A 19323-nucleotide genomic window follows, 5' to 3' on the forward strand; every position below is an offset into this window, starting at 1 on the left:
TCTCACTCCTGCTGCAGGTCGAATCAGCAGTAGCTCTGGAAGGAATCTGTGGGTCAGTGGACTGTCTTCCACAACTCGGGCGACAGATCTGAAGAACCTCTTCAGCAAATATGGAAAGGTATGCTCCCCTAATGTGCTGCCACCCACCGGGGCTTGGCATACTGGTTCTCATTTCCAGTTGGGGGAAAAGAAATAGACAAGAACAAAAACTCGGAGGTGAGTGGAACCTAACCAGTTGTGGGTAGTAAACCTTGTCTCCTGGTTGAGAGTGGATGACTGGCAGAGCAGACAGCTTGTAGGCGCTGCTCAGAGAAGGTGTGTACAACTACAGTCTCCGTGTCCCTGCTGTGCTTTCCAGCTTCTCTTGAACAAACTATCTTTTAGCCAATACAGAACTAGAAACTGGGACTTCCCTGGTGGTCTAGTGGTTAGGAATCTTCCTGCCAATGCAGGGGACACAGGTTCGATCCCTGATCTGGGAAGATTCCACGTGCCGTGGAGCAGCTAGAAAAAAACACTGGCAGCCGGCATGCTGAGTTTTTTCCCCTTAACAGTAAGTGAAGAGTTGGTCTCCATATATCTTCTAACATCCTAAGTACATAGTTGGAGAGTTTGAACAGGACAGTGGCTTAAAAATAAATCAACTCCTGGTCACGGCAACAGGAGGAAAATATTACAATTCAGAAACTTCTGAGGAATGTTCAAGAACAATTCTGTTGTCTTGAAATTAGCTAATGAAGCAGTCTCCCGGGGGTCCATGGTGGGTGGGAGAAGTCAACAGGGTGCCACTCAGCAGCAGGAAGTGGCAGGGGTTCCACGCTGCTATGCCATCCTGGCTGCCTGGTCATCATTCCTTTGCTCAGGGCTTTGTTCCTCGATGAGAAGTTAGGGACTGAAGCAGACACCCTGAAGAAGCATTTGGAAGAATGTAGAACACTACTGTGCCAAAACCTATGTATTCACTTATTTACAGTCAGGCACTGGGCTTCTCTTGATGACTCAGTTCGTAAAGAATCCACCTGCAATGCAGAAGACTCTAGTTTGATTCCTGGGTCGGGAAGATCTGCTGGAGAAGGGATAGGCTGCTCACTCCAGTATTCTTGGGCTTCCCTTGTGGCTCAGCTGGTAAAGAATCTGTCTGCAATGAGGGAGACCTGGGTTCAATCGCTGGATTGGGAAGATTGCACTGGAGAAGGGAAAGGCTACCCACTTCAGTATTCTGGCCTGGAAAATTGCATGGACTGTATAGTCCATGGGATCTCAAAGAGACGACTGAATGACTTTCACTGATTGTAAAGCTGAATCAGGTAACAAGGCATTGTTGTAGGTCTTACATCTGGTGGAAAATAACTTACTGCAACATGTCAGGTATTTATTTTTAAGTATATTGAAGATTACCGCCTGCCATCATTGTATGGTAGAAAGACCTAATTTAGACTTGGAAGGTGGACTCAGTGATTGTCACTGAGGATATGACGTTAGGCCAAGACCTGAGCGTTGAGTGTGCCTGGCCATTGGGCCAGGGCAGCAGAACTTAGGAAGGCCCTGCGGTGGAACTGCACCCTGGAACCGGGTGTGCAGACAGAGGCTTGATTTTCAAGGAGCTTGATGGCTGGGGGCAGGAATCGGGGAAGGGGCACCGACAGGGAACTGGGCGCTTTCTGTGGTGTCTGTTCTCACTTGGGCTTACCTGCGATCAGAAGTGATGCCTTGGCATGGCTAATGAGTTGGATGGAATGCTCAAATGACCCAGCCCCTCACCTTGAGGAGAGGGGAGAAGGCAGAACTTCATCTCTGGTGTAAGAACTGACATCTATGTCCCTCTCAGCAGAGGCTCTGTCCCTTCTGGCCCTGTATGGGGTGCTTTGGACATATCAGGGCTTCCCTCTGCAGGCTGGGCAGTGGTTCTCTACCCCCATGTGGAAAACCATGAATGTCATGGTCTGCTGGGACCCTAGGGAGCATGGGTCCCCTCACCATCTTACAGCTGGATACAATGAGGTCCAGAGAGAGGAGTGCACTTGTTCACATTGACTAACTGAGTCAGAGGAGGTCCGAGCCAGAAGCCCAGGCTCACATGTCTCAGGCTCTGTGTGTCCCAACCCTCACTTCAAATGTCCTTTGGGAACATTTACATTTGACACAAGCATTGGTATGGTGGGCTTTAAATCTTGTCATCTTCCTCTGTGCCCTGTTTTTTTTGCAGGGGGCGGTGGCTTGTACCTGTTTTATCTACTTGATTTTGCATTGTGTGTTTTTAATATATGGCTTATTAGCTGTATCTGGTATATGTGACTAGTTTGCATTCTGATTCCTTTCATTGTCTATTAGAGATTTTTCTTGTGTCTTGATGTGGGCATTCATTGCAATGAACTTTCCCTTTAGAACTTCTTTTGCTGCATCTTGTATTTCCAGTTTCATTTGTCTCGAGGTTACTAAAGTGGTTACTGACATCTGTCTGTAGCTTTTCTTATTTATATTGTCATCGTGAGAGCTGATCTTATATCAAAAGCAATCGTATTTTGATAGATTAGGATTAATTAGAAGCACTTTAATAAATCCTTGCAAGGAATAACAATTTCCAGAAAAGTGCAAACAAGTGGAAATAATTCTGATGATCAGTTAATTACTAGTAATTTTTGACACATAGTGTGGTTATTTTTACGAGAAAATAAGAGTACCCTTTCTCATGAAGGTTGTTGGAGCCAAAGTGGTGACCAATGCCCGCAGTCCTGGGGCCCGGTGCTATGGGTTTGTCACCATGTCAACATCTGATGAGGCCACAAAGTGTATCAGCCATCTCCACAGAACTGAGCTTCACGGAAGGATGATCTCTGTTGAGAAGGTAAGGCCGTCCTTGCTGCTGGAACTTGCAGGATTCACAGGCCAGAAGACCTGGTCCCTGAGCCATTTCTATCTATGTTGTGTTTTAGGCCAAAAACGAACCTTCTGGGAAAAAGCTGTCTGACAGAAAAGAGTGTGAAGTGAAGAAGGAAAAGTTGTCTAGTGTTGACAGACATCATTCAGTGGAGATCAAAGTTGAAAAGTAAGGTGCTTTTTAAAAACCTTTCCCTTGGGAGGACGGCAAGTGGCAGCCGCAGGGTCACCAGCTCCTCATTTAAATCTCAGGTGGTTCTTGCATTTTAATATTCATGTTCAAATCGCTGAGCCAGTGATTTGCTGTGATAAAGTATCTGCCTGCCAATATAGGAGATGTGGGTTTGATCCCTGGGTCAGGAAAATCCCCTGGAGGAGGAAATAACAAACCACTCCATTATTCTTGCTTGGAAGTTCTCATGGACAGAGGAGCCTGGCAGGCTACATGCAGTTCATGGGGTTGCAAAGAGTTAAACACGATTGAGCACAGCACAAAGATTTATGTTCAAACAAGTTATCTATTGAAACAAATAACAGACTGAAAGACCTTTTGGCAAGGCAGATTTAAACTGAGTGGGTCCACTTACACGGGGAGCTTTTTCAGGAGTAAAGAACGGCAGCACTGTGGGGCCGGAGTTTATTGAAACTACAAATGTGGAACCATGTGGATAGGAAGGGCTGATTATGAAGTTATAAGTTGATTTTCGACTATGTGATGGATCAGCACCCCATCCCCCAAGTTAAGAGTCAGCTGTATTTTTACTTCATTCTTGACATTCTGAGCTGTTGCACAGCCTTGCAAACCTTGAACTTTTCCTGATCCACATTGATTTTTGTGCAGTTCTTACATTTTATCACAGTAACTGCAGAAGTCCAGCTTTGCAAAGCCAGTGTTACCCAAAGGAGTGTAGCCTGATTTCATATTGAGATGAGTAACCAAAAGCTCTTAGTTCACCTAGCGTCTGACATATAGCGAATATTTCTTTGTTTCCAAAATTTAAAATATCCCAGGGCACTTATGAGTTGACCCATCTTCGTGTACCTTGGACTATAGTTTGGGAACTGCAGGTCTGAGGTACTATTTTTATAAAGGAGGTAATTTGCATCTTTAATCAAGATGAAAGCAAGGACAGATCTTTCAAAGCAGGCAGTCCCTGTTGATACTTTTATCAAAACAGGTTTCTCTCTTTTGAGGAGGTAGACTGTTGACGTACCTGACAGGGTGCCTTTCTCAGAAGGTAGAGTATCTGCCGTGAGTTTGTATTGGCAGCACAATTTAATTTCTATGTCCACTCACACTCTAAAAGTTGAATTCTTTGCTGAGAATGTCAGTCTTCTGTAATTCCATTCTTCTCCCCTTTTTTTTTTCATGTAAGAAAATTTATGGTTAAGTAAGTATGCTTAGGGGCAAAATTATATTCATAAGTTAAACTTAGTTTTTAAAGATGTTCTTGTCGATCTTCATTGGAAATGAAATAGCCAAATTGGAATTCATAAACCCTGGAGAAATGCATGTCAGGTGAGCCTTTTTTGTATTAGGGGTGAGATGGTAATTTTATCGGCAACTTCTCCGAAGACACATCCTGTCAGTGGTCTGGAAACTGGTTCTGGTAGAACACAGGAAGCCATGGGGGCAAGGAAGAGGGTGTAACCATTAGTGAGCCCTTGTCAGGCGGATTCCACAGCCACTGGAATGATGCTGTGAGGTCTGTGCTCTGCGTGGAAGGAGGCACAGCTGGGAAAGGAGTGATACGGGCTTGTGGCATGCAGGGGGTCTTCTCCCCATTTAGGGGCACTTAACTGGATGACAAGCTTAAGGTGTTTGAACCAGACTGCTCTCACATAGTTGGTCTAGGAGCATTTTATAATTTGATTTTAATCTTACTCTTTCTTCAGTGGACACCCTTTCGTTTGAGACCTTTCATTTTGAGAATTTCTAGGTTTGGTAGTCAGCCTAAGGAACATAGAGAAGCTTTTCCTGAAGAGGGGGCTGGTCTTGGATGAGTTTTTATGAAATTGTCATTTAGAAAGTGCACTCAGATGTCAAGTGTAATCCCACTACCCAGGGCTGACACTTATGGTATATATATGCATCTAGTGTTTTAGAAATTGCTTTTTAGGAAATTCCTTGGTGGTCCAGTGGTTAGGACTCTTGTGTTTTTACTGCCAGTGGCCCAGGTTCAGTCCCTGGCTGGGGAACTAGGATCCCACAAGACACACAGTGCAACCAAAAAAAAAAAAAGAAAAGAAATTACTTAACTTTGTGATACTGAGAAGTCCCTTTGTGTCTAGGAGGTGGCATGTGAGTCTGGAACAAGTAGAAGGGATCTCCTTTCAAGATATTTTTCAGGTCTACTGGGAGGGAGAGGGTTCCCACACCAAAAGAGTGGAAGAAGCATGTCAAAGGTGTTTCCTGGGAACTTCTCTTGCAGTCACATAGTGACCAGGAAGCAATCTCTAGCCTGTCAGAAGAGAACCAGGTGAATAACAGAGGACTGTGGTGCACCAGATGAAGGGACCCACATCTGTGCAGTGTGTCTACACAGCTTGACAGGCAGGGCATGGGGTGGAAGGTGTGATAGAGCAGCACGAGGACATGCCGCTGTGTCAGTCTTAAGAAACCTAGAGCATCGCTGGAGGGCATCGTGGTTATAGGAACATGCATGTAAAGCCAGGAGAGGTGGAGCCACGTGATTGACGGTAAAGGCATCCGTGGTGGCTGTCTCCGGCTGCAGACTGGAGCTGTATCTACTGTAGTGTTTTGTGTTTTAAAGGGAAAATAGTACATTACAAGCATTTACAGTGAATGGTTCTGATTAAAGATAACAGCTTCATCCGTGAAGTTTAGGAGGAAGGAAGGGTGAGCTGAGGGGCATCTGGGAGAGGGCTCCTCGGGCTTCCCACACTCTGCCTGGTTGGTGGGAAGAGAGAGCAGGGGGTGCCTGTTAGTAGACCTCATGGGGCCTGATTTTCCCAGCCTGGACCCTAGCATGCAGTGGGCATTCAGTAAGCGTGGACTGAGACAAACACCAGTAGAGGGTATGGGAGACATGTTTGAATGGCAGCTGTGATGTATTTGACTGCTTAGCAAGAAATTGCCTTCAGTTGAAATAGTGCTAATGGTTTTCATGTTTGCTGGCACATCACATGCCATTGTACCTCCTCCAGAGTGTAGTGTGCAGGTGGTCTGGGTGGGAACCACAGCTTCATGTGGCAGGCACCACCCATCCTTGTGCTGAACCTCCATTCGTTTTTACACTCTGCTTTTGGGAAAAGTGTTTTTTTCCTACAAAAGTTAAAAATAATGTTCCACAAATACAAAAGGAAGCATTTGAAATTAGTCTTTAACAGGCTTTTCTATACAGTTGGAATGTTTCTTATGTCTGCATGTGGGTCTGTTGATGTACTGGTGCATTTAGCATTTGGGAAAAACACCCTATGAGCCTTTAGTGTCATCCAGCAGGTCTCTAGGTGTGGCAGGGAACTTCAGTGGGAAGGGGCTGTATCTGAAGAGGATATTATCTTTCCCACGGTTTTCAAATAATTCTTCCCCTTGACTGCCAGCGGACAGGTTTGCTGTGTGTGGAAGTATAACCTGCTCCTGTGGGACTCTCAGGAGCTCAGGTGTGGTAACTTTGTTTCTGTGTACACAGAACCATCATTAAGAAGGAAGAGAAGATGGAGAAAAAGGAGGAAAAAGAGCCTGAAGACATTAAAAAGGAAGAGAAAGATGAAAACGAGCTGAAATCAGGACCTGAAAATCGGTCCAGAGTCACGAAATCAGGTGATGAGTCTGTCATGTGTTGACAAGAAGGAATGAGATGGCAAGGGCGGCAAGTAGGCGTGTGGGGCGAGGGCCCACTAGGTGCCCTTTGCTGAGCTGAGCTGTGTACAGGAAGCGCTGAGAGCACCAGAGCCTGGGTGATGAAGTGGCTAAAGGGAGTTGCTCTGCAGCATCAGAGATCTAGAGCTTTCCTGGTCAGGGTCTGTGTTTATTGGTGGCTCAGTGACCTGGATATTTGCTTTCCCTGAGTCTCTGGCAGAATAGAGTGTGGGATTTGCAAGAGCCAGGTGTCCTGGGTTCCTGTGACTGATTCCATGAGATTCTGCTCTTCTGTCATCAAGTTTTTCCTGCATTTATGTTAAAACTAGATATAGTTTAAAAAAAAGAGAGAAGGAAAAAATAGAAAACGGAAACCTCAGAGGATGTACATGCATTGCAGCAGCTACACTTGGGGCACCCCACCTCTGTTGTCATTTTATCAAAGTTGATTGTGCTCTGACCTTTGGGTTTGCATGAGTGTGTAGAGTGCTTTGTTGAAAAAATAAAACCAGTATGCGCACCCTCCCCCCCACCCAATAAAACAAACAAAACCCAGCCATCTGGAGCCTGGGAATTTCGTACAGCACATTACAAGTTACATTTCAAGTGTTTGGGGTAATTTGCCAGCAGTCTCAAGAGGAGCATGTTTTTTAAGATGTTCCTCAAGTATTATAAATGTCCCTAAATCAGTTAACTGTTGGGGTGGTTAGAGCCTGCTAATTGTGTTGTTGAGGGAAAATCAGTTTGGAAGCCTTCATTGTGGGAGATGAATGAGGGGAGCTCACCCATCTGGCAGGGCGCATGAGCCTGCAGGCACTGTCTGACTTGGAATATGGGGCCCTGGGTTGTGCAGAGCTCCCCAAGATGTGTGGGCAGAACACATGTCTGAGTGGGTTCTCCTTGAAGCTGCTGGGGTTCAGTGTGGGGGTGAAGGAAGCCCGCAGGTGGCAAATGTTTGCACCCATGTTGCAGAATGCACTTTGATCCTCATTTACGCTGTAAGATTCGAACAGATAACCCCAGATGAGTAAAGCCCAGTCGGGGGACACCAGCCACCTTACACCCAATGTTGCCATGTCAGCAGCACTTTTTATCACATCAGAGAGGCGAGTCGGGGCACCAAGGCTCCAGAGCTTCACACCAGTCCGTGGAAAGCATGTCCAGAGCCCCCAGTCAGCCTGGGGCCCGCCTGTGGTCGGGGAGGGAGGGTGTCGACATGCGTTCATAGACGGTGTGTTTTTTCCTGAAGGAAGCAAAGGAATGGAACGAACTGTTGTGATGGATAAATCCAAAGGGGAGCCTGTCATCAGTGTGAAAACCACAAGCAGGTCAAAAGAGAGAGTGAGTATTGCCCCTGCCCTCTTGAGTTCGGCCTGTTCCAATGATGGTTTAACAACCACGTTGATTTGTGTTATGAGAACAGTGTCGTTTCACCCTTGAAATGTTAAGGTTCTTTGAAGTACTCAGGAGACATTTTGCTATTAATAACTAGACTGTGCACAGACACGGATTAGGTTCTTAAACTTACTCTAAAACAATCCTTAACTGTGTTTGCAGCCCATAAACGTGTTGGCCCTTTGCCAATCCTATTATTCTATACCATCTTCTAGGAGAGCTGATTCATGAACTGGATAGAATGGGCAAGGCCTAGGGCTTGTCAGGCTGGAAGGCAGGTTCTGCTCATTTTCTGCGGCTGTTTTTCTAGGTTTTTTTTTAATTAACCAAAAAGACAAGTTGAGCCCACCTGCCTCTCTTCCATGATCAGAGAGTGAGCTCTGTTGCCTACATGGCCTGCACCATAGGACAAGTTTATTGCTTCTTGTTTTACTTTTTCTACTCTGGCAAACTGAACCCTTTCTTCCCAGCTGAAGGTTCTAACTAAAACATTAGCGAGGAGAGCAGTGCCCTTTTAGTGAGTACAGAGCTAGCAGTGTTCACCCAAGAGTACTTTATGATGTTGAGGCTTAATTTTGAAATGAGCACTTGGGGTCCATAAAGCAGCAGTTCCCAATGCTGTGTTCCCCTGAGGAGAATCATAAAATACAGAGAAAAACCAAGGAAGGCCAATAATCTTACCAGCCAGATAACTGTGACGTTAAACAAATAAAAATGTAAACTTGATGAGAAATACAACTAGTACAGAAAGAGACGAGATAAAGCAGAAGCCTCTACTCTGCATGGGCCCCTCTCAGTGGCCAATGCACCCGTCACTTGCATATGTACACGTACAACACCATGGGGCCTGGGCCTCCTGGGACTTGCTGCTGTGCCCATCTGTGCTGTCTTGTGGAGCTTTATGTATGAGACAGGTTGGCTTTTTTTAACTTTTTTTTTAAGTTCAAGTTTCGAAGTGATTACAGATTCATAGGAAGTTGTCAGAGATAGTACAGAGGTCCCAGGAACCTGCCCAGTGGTTCTGTCCCAGTTAACTGTGTGGAGGTGGGGGCAGCACCAGGACACTTTGTCACCAGTGTAGACTTGAGTCCTGCCACCTCAGTCCACGTGCATACCTGGTCCCTCAGCACAAAGATCTCCTGGGCACCCCTGTAACGTCGTCCCACCCCACCAGTCCATCCTCAACGCTGGAAGCCTGTAACCAGCTTTTTGTCACCAGCATGGTGTCCTGAGAATCATACAACCGTGACCTTCAGATTGGTCTTTGCCCTCAGCATAGTATCCCTGAAATCCATCCAGGTGTGTGTGGGGAATGTCCTTTTCCCTCCAGGTGTTTGTGTGGGGGGGTTGGTCCTTCTCCTCATAAAGCTCTATTACTGAGCTGTGGATGTACTGCAGTCTTTTTGACCAAGTCCCCTGCTGACAGACACTTGGCTGTCTCCACGTCCCCTCTGGATGTAGCATTTGTGGGTATGCCACTTGGCAGATCCAGAGCTGCAGACACGTTGTTTGTTGTGGTAGATGGTCATTGAGTGCCCTTCAGGAAGGTTATGGAGGACACTGGCATGTGCCAGGCCGCTAAGAAGTGACGAGGGCAGGCTGTGGACCCGGGAGCGCAATGTGAGACACCTCTCCCCCCGCTACTGCCACGCCACCCTCCCCAGCAGAGGAAATCTGTACCTCGGGACGCAGGCCGTCGGTCCTTCCCCTCTCCAACCTGCAGTGTGCGCTCAGACTCCCAATTCTGCCCTCGCAGATAATTGCGGTGTTTGGGGTTGTGAACCTGTCCTTGTAATGAGCGTGGACGGGTCTCCTCTGTGTCCCCTCCTTTTTTTTCCCCTCTTCAGTAAAATGTTTGGTTATGACCTTTGACTTCCTTTCTTTTGGATTGCTTTGTTTTTCGTTGATGTTTTGCCCCTCTGTGAGCCAGTTAAGAAAAGACTGCTGAGGAGCTTTTTAAAAAATGTGTCCCAGGCTCCTTCCCTGGGAATTGTGAGGCAGCGGGTCCACAGGAGGCCCTGGGTTCTGAGTTACACGAAACCCTCCAGGAGAGGCTGGCTTGTGGCCAGTGTGGGAGCCCCAGCCTTGGAGAGCCTCAGAATGGAAGTCATTTGTCAGTGTTTCCTGCCTTCTCCCAGAAATGGAAGAGCACAGAAGTGCCCACAGTACTCTGCTTTATCTGGAGTGCTGGTTTACACTCATGGGCCTTTGGCTTGCTCTTTATTGAGGCCCCCTACCTGAGGCCTGAACCAGCAGTCGAGGGGTGACCCCACCGAGCAGAGGGATTGCTACGGTGGCTTGTGCGCCTGCCCTGTGCCTCCGGGGAGCCTGGTTTCGCTGTAGATAATGCAGAGTGCTTGGCTCTGTGATTCCAGAGAAACTGCTTGCTGAGGTTTTACCCTACCTCTTCTCTTTCATTAATGCCCTTTGCAAGATTTGAAAGCAAAGACAACCCATGCTGGGGGCCTCCCTGTAAACCCCAGGGGACCCAAGGTTCTTAGTCTAGTCTAGACATGCTAACTTCACTTGCATCGTACGTTTGTCATCATCATTTCCCTGACGTTAATAAGCCAATTTTGGTCAACAGAGCTCAAAGAGTCAGGATCGCAAGTCGGAAAGCAAGGAGAAGAGAGACATCCTGTCATTTGATAAAATCAAAGAGCAGAGGGAGCGAGAGCGCCAGAGGCAGCGGGAGCGGGAGATCCGAGAGACAGAGAGGCGGCGGTGAGTGGGGTCTCTTCTTGGGGGGATTGCCCTTCCTCCCAAGCCAGTCGCCTGGGCTTGCTGGCCTCCTGCTGTCCGTGCTGCACCCCACCCCCCGCCCACTGCACGACGTGGTCGTCCCAGCACAGTCATCCAAGCCTGTTTCTGCTCAGCAGCATCTCCTCTGGCTGAAGTTGTGCCCTGGTCCAGGTAGCACACGTACCCAGGCCGCCTGTGGCTTTGACAGGAGGGTCTCTGGGGTTGAGACCTCAGTCTTCCCCACCAAACTGGATCAACAGCTTCTCCAGTTTGCTTTTTTAAAATAGTGTGACTTAAGCTTCTGCATGTGGGCTTTAGAAAGTCAGTGTTTCTTGACCCATTTGTAGATATTTCCCTTCCAGCTGGCTTTCCCTTGGTGTAGAGCCTTCCCTGGTGCCCTGGGAGTGAGTGAGGAGAGCAGGGGAGCATCCCTAGCTCCCTCGCCAGATCCTATGTGCGGTGGCCAAGGGGCAAGACCTGCGATCCCTTCACTGGTGCCTGGATTTCTACTGTCCCCACACCATCCCTTTCAAAATGTCCCATGTTAGTCGTACACCCTCAGAGAGGGAAGGGGTGACAAAAAAGAGCGTGAGTTGTCTCTCAGGGAGAGTGGCTGTCATCCATTTCTCCAGGGTTTATCTGCTCAGGAACTTCAGAGTAGCAGTTATCCTTTGCTTTTTTTACTTTTCTGCCCTTGTTTACCTGTGTTTTCATTCTGGTGCTCTTTGAGCAGGTCCTCCTGGTCTGGACCTGAGGCTCTGTGTCCACTCGCCATCCCTCCTCCCTCCCTGCTCACTCCGGTTTTGCTAGTTGGAGAAGGGGAAAGGATGGAGTTTGGGGTTCTGGATGATCAGAGCAATTCAGGGGGCGGGTTGGAGCCTGTGAGGGGGCAGCCGGGTCACAACCAGGAGCTTGACGTGTCCAGGCTCCCTCCGAAGACCTCGGTGCCCGGGTGCCACCATGTGGGAAAGTCAGGGTGGCCTTCCTGTGTTTGCAGAGAGCGTGAGCAGCGGGAGCGGGAGCAGCGCCTGGAGGCCTTCCACGAAGGCAAGGAGAAGGCGCGGCTGGAGCGGGAACGCGAGCAGCTTGACCGCCAGTGGCAGCGCCTGGAGCGGGAGCGCCTGGAGCGTGAACGGCTAGAGCGGGAGCGTGAGCGTGTGGAACGGGAGCGCCGGCGTGAGCAGGAACGCATCCAGCGGGAGCGTGAGGAGCTGCGGCACCAGCAGGAGCAGCTACGCTATGAGCAGGAGCGGCGGACGGTGGTCAGGAGGCCCTACGACATGGGGCGGTAAGGCCACAGCCAGGGTGGGGAATGGTTGCGTCCACCTTGGTGTGGGGAGTCGGGGATGCTGAAGATGGACACCTGGGCAGAGCTCGTAGCTGCCACGTCTGCAACCAGTAGAGTATCTCCAGAGCTGCCATTTGCTGGAGGCTTGGTGATGCTCTCGCCTTGGCAGTCCTTTCCTTGGCGCTGTGGTTCCTGGGGGAGCTTGGTACTGTCTAGTGGGGAGGAGCAGAGAAGGCAATGGCACCCTATTCCGGTACTCTTGCCTGGAAAATCCCATGGACGGAGGAGCCTGGTAGGCTGCAGTCCATGCGGTCGCTAAGAGTCAGATGCAACTGAGCGACTTCACTTTCACTTTTCACTTTCATGCATTGGGGAAGGAAATGGCAGCCCACTCCAGTGTTCTTGCCTGGAGAATCCCAGGGACAGGGGAGCCTGGTGGGCTGCTGTCTATGGTGTCGCACAGAGTCGGACACGACTGAAGCGACTTAGCAGCAGCAATGGGGAGGAGACAGGCAGGCATGCGTTGGGCCGCGTTCCCTGCCATCTCCTTCAGGCTCACATGTCCTCCTGGAGTGAGAGGCACAGAGTCAGTGCTGTGGAAAAGCAGGTTGCCTTCCTCTCAGAAAGTAGGTTTATTGCTCTCTGCCTTCTCTGAGCTGCTTAACTGACAGTCAACCATCACCCCACCACCTGTGAGCCTAATTTTCTGGTAAAAATCAGGTAGAAGATAATTGGAGACCATCCCAAGTTGTGTGTAGTTTGCTGTCACCCGATCTAATTCCCTTTGCTTCTGTAAAAGCACGGAGGGAAGTTCACGTTACCATAGACGACGAGTTGAAAATGTGGTAACTCGGAACATTGTTTCCGGAGAATCAGATATTTCATTTCACTTACATTTGAGCTCTTGTGGGGATCAAGGTATTAACAGCCTTGTGATACAATTAGTTCACAGTGGTTCTTCTTTCAGGACTGTCAAATGAGAATGCCAGGGTGCCTTTTGGTAGTCTGGGAGTTTTAATATATCAAATCAAAGCAATAATGACTGAATGTTTAGAGATTAGCCCTGTAGGATATTTTAAATGATACCGTGTAGTGTGTTCCACCTCCACCCTCTTGCTTTTTCCCCTCATTCTCTCTCATAAGTGAAATCTGCATCTTTTTTAAAATGAAAAACAGGCGAGATGACACCTATTGGCCAGAAGGAAAGCGCATGGCCATGGAGGACAGGTACCGCCCGGACTTCCCTCGGCCTGATCACCGTTTCCACCACTTCGACCACCGTGACCGGGGCCGGTACCAGGAGCATGTAGCTGACAGGTCAGTGCCCCGCCCCTTTCCAGCAGGGGTGGGTCTCCATCTTTTCTCGTGCTGGGAGGTTCCTAGTGACCGCCACACGTTTGCTTTAGAGACAGACCTTGAGCGGGACATGGGAATCAGTGGTCCCTTAGGGCATTTTCGCTTTGACTAGGGGGATGGCCTCTTGGTGTGTGTTTCATGCACTGTCCTCGTATGATGGACAGGCCCCAGGCTCTGGGTTGCATAGCTCCCTGGGGTCTCCATGGCCACTCTTCCTTCTTGTCTCTCCCTGGGCAGGAGTTGGACTGGAGCACAGGTCTTTGAGGAGGGGAGGGCATGGCCCAGCCTCCTTGTTCTTACAGATGAGGAAGTGGTTTAGAGAAAGGCTGTGACCCACTGGAGCCATCTGCAGGGGTCACTGACCCACATGGGGCCCGAGCCAGCCTGCACCAAGGGGGCTGACTGCAGGATGTGGCAGTGGCCCTGTCAGGCCTGCTTTGTGTTTTAAGGATCTGGGGTGTAATTTTATTTTTGCCAGTGCCTCTTTAATGAAGACTATCTCATTTATTAGAAAGGCAGCCCTCGATTTTCCAGTTTAAGCATTCTCTCTTTAGGTTTCTCATTGCGCTCCCCCAGGCTGCATATCCTTGTGCGATTCCACTGCTCATTAGCTCCTCCATGAGGGAAGGGAAATGGGGGTGAAGACAAGCTGAGACACCACTCATTTGTTTAATCATGGCCAGACTTGGTTTCTGATGTGTTCGTCACATGGGTCAGGTCATACCAGAGGTTATGACCCGCCAAGGCTTTCTTATTACCCAGTTTGTCACCAGGCCGCAGATTAATTTAGCATTGGCTTCGTGGGTTGGATCTCTACTTCTGAGACTCCTGTGAGGGATTTTAGTTCAGTAAAACCTTCCTCCCCACTTTCTTAGGCTCCGACTTCACTCCTACCCCCAGGGAGCTGCCAGCAGCTCTTTTTTCAGGCCTGTCAATCGATTAACTGTTCTCATGTGGTGAAAGAGGATAAGTACCCCAGTTGTCGGACTCTTCCGTGTGGTCCACAGCAGTGTCAGAGAGAGCCATCAGCTGCTGTTGGAATGAGATACTTCTGTTTTGCAGGAGGGAAGGTTCAAGGTCAGTGATGGGAGAGCGAGATGGGCAGGTGAGTAAAAGCCAAACCTCAGGCTGGGAGCGTGGCTGCTTCTGTGCGGTGGGTCGACATGGACATTAAATACATAGGGCTTGTTCTTCATCTTATTCAACAGGAAGTGAATAAAGAGGATTGATTGTCTGCTTATGTAGAGTGCCTTCCAGTCTAGACACCCAGGACGTCTCAAACGGGGGCTTAGCAGCCTGCTGGGGGTCATTTAGCCTATGTTTTAGGGCATCCTTGTCAGGTATTGGGGTGGGTACCTCTGTCTGAGGGCCTGCAGGTGCCCTGGGGTGTCAGCTCAGAGGAGAGCGGATGCCGCCCCCATGAGAATGGTGGGGGCAGCATCAGAGTCATGGCTGTTTAAATGGGGTGGGGGACGTGGGGGTGGTGAAAGAATACATAGCCTCTCTTGCTCCCAAGATGTGCTGGCTTCCAGAGCACTGACTTGGTTGGCCAGGGGCACTGAACCATTCCCACCAGCATTGCTGGCTTCTAGGCCTCCACAGTACTGAGCTAGGGTGTCGGAGGGCGCTGGCCTGCCCTGGTGGTGTAGGGGGTGCTTCCTGTCACCAGCAAGGAGCAGGTGTTTGTCCTCTTCAGGGAAATGGGTCTGAGTGATATCTTGGTGAACCCAGAGCCTGGGACTTTCCATGCTCACAGGGCCGGGGGGCCCTCTGCTGGTCCTTTGTGTGCATCAGTGATGCAACTTTAGGGGTGCTTGGGGTTCTCAAGTGAGGAAGGGATCAAGAAGTGTCAGAAGGGGCCTGGGCAGGTCCTCTTGTGTGGCAGGGTCTGCAGGTTGACCAGACCGAGAGGGTGGGCCTGCCACCAGCCTGTCCAGGAACGGTGAGGCTGGAGTCGCCCTGTCCCTCTTGTGCCTTCCAGCACTACTCAGACGAGCGCCACAGCCATGGAGGACCACCAGAGCGCCACGCCCGCGACTCCCGAGACGGCTGGGGCGGCTATGGCTCCGACAAGAGGATGAGCGAGGGCCGGGGGCCACCACCTCCACCCAGGTTAGCAGGCAGGCCATGCCAAGCCTCACTGGGGGTATCATTGCCCTCACTTGGTCCCAGCTTGGTTTCTGTGAGAGTGATCCACGTGTATGTACCTGCCAGGTCACCTGGAACAGTGTCAGCCCTAGGTGTGAAGGTCCCTATCGCAGACCCCCCTGCTGAAGCAGTTAGCCCTGAGGCTGTCTGAGGCTTGTCCCCTGTCAGTAGTAGAGAAGCTTCACTTGGCCCTGTGCTCCAGAGTTATCTAGGTGTCTTGTCAGGCTGTGTCACAATCACCAGAAGTCTCCGCTGCATTTCTAGGGGTGTTTTGGATGTTGATCAAAGACTAGGCTTCCCTGGTGGCTCAGACGGTAAAGCGTCTGTCTGCAATGCTGGAGACCTGGGTTCGATCCCTGGGTCAGGAAGATCCCCTGGAGAAGGAAATGGCAACCCACTCCAGTACTCTTGCCTGGAAAATCCCATGGACAGAGGATCCTGGTAGGTTACAGTCCATGGGGTTGCAAAGAGTCGGACACGACTGAGCTACTTTACTTTACTTTTACAAAGACTAGGGTGCCAGTTGGATAGATAGTGACTTGCTTAGCACCGAGTTCTTTCAGGTTGTTACGCCACTCTGTCTTCAGTGTAAAGGGGCGAGCTCATGCTCTGGCAGCAGGCTCTGTGGAGCCGCGTCCTCGCTGGCCGGGCGGCTGCACCCGCCCACGGGGCCGGGTCTGGGTCGTCAGCTCCCAGGGTTTCTGTCTGAAGTGGCTGTTTCAGGGCCCACTGTGCAGTTCGTTGTCGACAGTGCACCGTTGGATGGCTTTCAGTTGATCCATCGAGCCATGCCTCCATCCCTACAACCCATTTCAGAGCATTTACATCACCCCCGAAAGAAGCCCCCATCAGCAGACCCTCCCCATCTCCCTGGCAACCACTAACCCACTTTCTCTCTCTCTGGATTGGCCTGTTCTAGACGTTTCCCATCAGTTTAGTCACACACTGTCTGTCTGTGTCTGCTTCCCTCAGTGAGCAGCATGTCCTCAAGGTGCATCCATGTTGCAGAGAATGTCAGGGCTTTTCTCCTTTTCCAGGCTGATGAATCTCCCAGTTTGTGGAGGGACCACATTTTTTGTATCTGTTCATGAGTTAGTTGATGGACACTTTGGTGGTCTCTTGGTGGTTGGTGTACAAGTTTTTGTGTAAATTCAGGTTTACTGGTCTCAGACACCTTGGAGTGGAATCGCTGGGTCAAATGGCCGTTCTACATTTAACATTTCAAGGGACCACTGTGCTATTTTCCAACGAGGCTGTACCATTTCACATTCCCAGCAGCCCGGTGTGAGGATCCCTGTGTCTGCATGTTCTGCCCTTGCCACCATTGTCTGTCTTTTTAATAGTAGCCATCCTGACAGGGGTGAGGTGGTTGTGACGTTAGCTGTGCTGAAGACCTACTCATGTGCTTACTGGCCACATGTGTTTTTCTCTGGGGAAGTGTCTCTTCCCATTCTTTGCTCACTTTGCTCAGAAACTCTTGATGGGGGGCACGATCTCCCAGCCACAGCCACAACCTCTCCCTGGAGGCATAGTGGGACCTTTGTGTGTCTGCCTTTTGTTTTGGCAAAGAGGTGGCCGTGACTGGTCGGAGCACAGCCAGAGGCTGGAGGAACATCAGGAGCGCACCTGGCCGGGCACAGTGGACGCGGACACAGCAGGCCGGGAACACTCGCGGTGGCAAGGTATGGGCTGACCCTCGCCTGCAGGTCTGGGAGGGCTTCTGGGCAGGGGAAGCCAGGGTCCCCCCAGCTTTCCCAGGGCTTCCGAGAAGGGAGTGTTAGCAGACTCTTCCTTCTCTTCCAGGTGGTGAGAGGGGCCTTTCTGCACCCTCAGGCCCCGGGCACATGGCAGATCGGGGCGGAATATCAGGGTAAGTTTTGTCTGCCCATAAAATTGATTTCTTCTCGCCCCTCAGTTCCTTTCACTTTCTGCATCCTCAATCAGCTTTCTGGTTGAGTGTTTTGAAGACACTCCCATAGCAGCCCTTGACAACTTACGCAACTAATAGTCCTTCCCAGAAGGCAACCTGTGGTTGTGAATTTTCTCCTCTGGAAAAAGCCAGGGGGCTCTGAAGACTGCAGAGCCTGCTGCTGCGAGGTGACACGATGAGAACACACGCGTGCCTTTGTTCCTAGGCGAGGTGGCTTTGCACACGGCGGGCACACCCAGGGTGATGTGGTGCCTGCCGGAGGCCTCGACAGCGACGGACTGGCTGGCCAGGACCGGGGCAACAGAGACCCCCACCCCCACCAGTACCCCCACTTCACCCGCCACTACTAGACCCCACCCCTCCACGCGTCCTGGTAGGCGGACAGATGTACTGTTGAACTCTTAGCAGAGTTTCCTTGAACTTGTGGAATCTTTTAAGAAGCAAAAGCAAATCCTGCCACCGTGTTGTAGCTCAATCCAATGTGAATTCACTTTTTTTTAAAATAAATGTGTTTTTGTTCTGCCATTTTTAAGACAAGGTTTCTGTTAATGAGGCATTCCACTTTTCCATTAATAAAAGTTTATGGTTCTCACCTGTGTATGTGTATCAGTGATTACAGAGCAGAGAACAGGGTTAGCCCTCAGCGGCATTGCTGTCTGTTTGGAAAGCAGAGGCCGGCTCACATTCCTGAATTCTCACAGCTCCTGGTGAAAGGGGACGTCCCTGTCCCCATCTTACAGAGGAGGAAACGGGTGCAGGGGTCACATTGCTCACAAGAGTCCTAGAGCCCTTAGGTGGCAGAGCTGGGAAGGAGTTAGGAATTCTTCACCAACGGGGAGGGTGTGTGCATCCAGGGGCCCTGGGACCAGTCACTTTACCTGACGGTTCTGTGCAATTTGTGGGTCTAGCTGAAGGGCGGGGTTGGGCAACCTCTGCTTGGCACGAACCCAGTGGTACCGGATCCACCCATTTTCCTGGAAATGCAAGTTCACAGGTGAAATCTCATTTGTGATTATAAATAGCAGTGATCTTCATTAAGGGCTTCTCTGGCAACTCAGTGATAAAGAATTCGCCTGCAATGCAGGAGACATGGGTTCGATCCCTGGGTCGGGAAGATCCCCGGAGAAGGAAATGGCAACCCACTCCAGTATTCTTGACTGGGAAATCCCATCGACAGAGGAGTCTGGCGGGCTACAGTCCATGGGGTCAGAAAGAATTGGACATGACTTAGCACACTCACAGCAGCAAACTTCATTGAAAACCCCTGACTGGCCAAAGGGGTTGTTCACGAGCTTCTCCCAGCTCCATCCAGGCCCCTGCGGTGTGACACCACAGTGAGGCATGTCTCTGGAAGGATCGCTGGCCCCACTCTTCTCAGGGATGAGATGACCTGGTGACCGTAAGGCTGATCCTGGGGGGCCTGTGCAGGGCTTGGGAGTGAGAGGGAGAGCTGCTTCCCTGAGTCTCAGCCCTGGACCCGTGTGGTCTGGACTGGCGAGTGATGAGTTAACCTGTGTGCAGCCTGCTGGGAACATGATTCCCTCCTTCCCCTCCCCTTCCTCTGTAACTAGGACAGCCACCCACTGGTCCCAGAACAATTGCCAATTCTCCTGGAGTCCCCTGTGTTCCTGCTGGGTTTAAAACCCCACTCCTGAAGGGGGGTTTAAAAGAGCAATCTGAAAACCTGACCCAGCTTGCCTTGAAGCGCTCATATGAAAGGCAGGCCAGCGCTGGCCCTCCACTATCTGTCTGGCGGTCCCTATC

At 50.2% G+C, this 19323-nt stretch overlaps 1 protein-coding gene across 5 annotated transcripts in view; it reads left to right on the forward strand.

Moving 5' to 3' along the window:
* Positions 1 to 18151, forward strand: part of SAFB2 (scaffold attachment factor B2) — a 29417-nt gene extending 11266 nt beyond the window's left edge. Inside the window, exons 9-21 of one of the 5 annotated variants that reach the window (XR_014056537.1) lie at positions 18 to 118; positions 2696 to 2845; positions 2934 to 3046; positions 6531 to 6661; positions 7950 to 8041; positions 10683 to 10819; positions 11835 to 12125; positions 13302 to 13446; positions 14544 to 14586; positions 15463 to 15593; positions 17199 to 17311; positions 17433 to 17499; positions 17765 to 18151. Coding sequence is in view for 2 of the 5 variants with exons in the window: in XM_081499514.1 (XP_081355640.1) it covers positions 18 to 118; positions 2696 to 2845; positions 2934 to 3046; positions 6531 to 6661; positions 7950 to 8041; positions 10683 to 10819; positions 11835 to 12125; positions 13302 to 13442; positions 14544 to 14586; positions 15463 to 15593; positions 17199 to 17311; positions 17433 to 17499; positions 17765 to 17909 (1655 nt within the window). In the remaining 3 variants the exon portion in view is untranslated. Of the gene's footprint in view, positions 1 to 17; positions 119 to 2695; positions 2846 to 2933; positions 3047 to 6530; positions 6662 to 7949; positions 8042 to 10682; positions 10820 to 11834; positions 12126 to 13301; positions 13447 to 14356; positions 14587 to 15462; positions 15594 to 17198; positions 17312 to 17432; positions 17500 to 17687 lie in introns of all 5 variants that reach the window. The other 4 variants (XR_014056539.1, XM_081499515.1, XM_081499514.1 and 1 more) reach the window with 4 other exon arrangements.
* Positions 18152 to 19323: the final 1172 nt, after the last annotated feature.

The sequence above is a fragment of the Giraffa tippelskirchi genome, chromosome 6, assembly GCF_054371585.1.
Source record: "Giraffa tippelskirchi isolate mGirTip1 chromosome 6, T2T-mGirTip1v1.2.pri, whole genome shotgun sequence".
Taxonomy (NCBI): domain Eukaryota; kingdom Metazoa; phylum Chordata; class Mammalia; order Artiodactyla; family Giraffidae; genus Giraffa; species Giraffa tippelskirchi.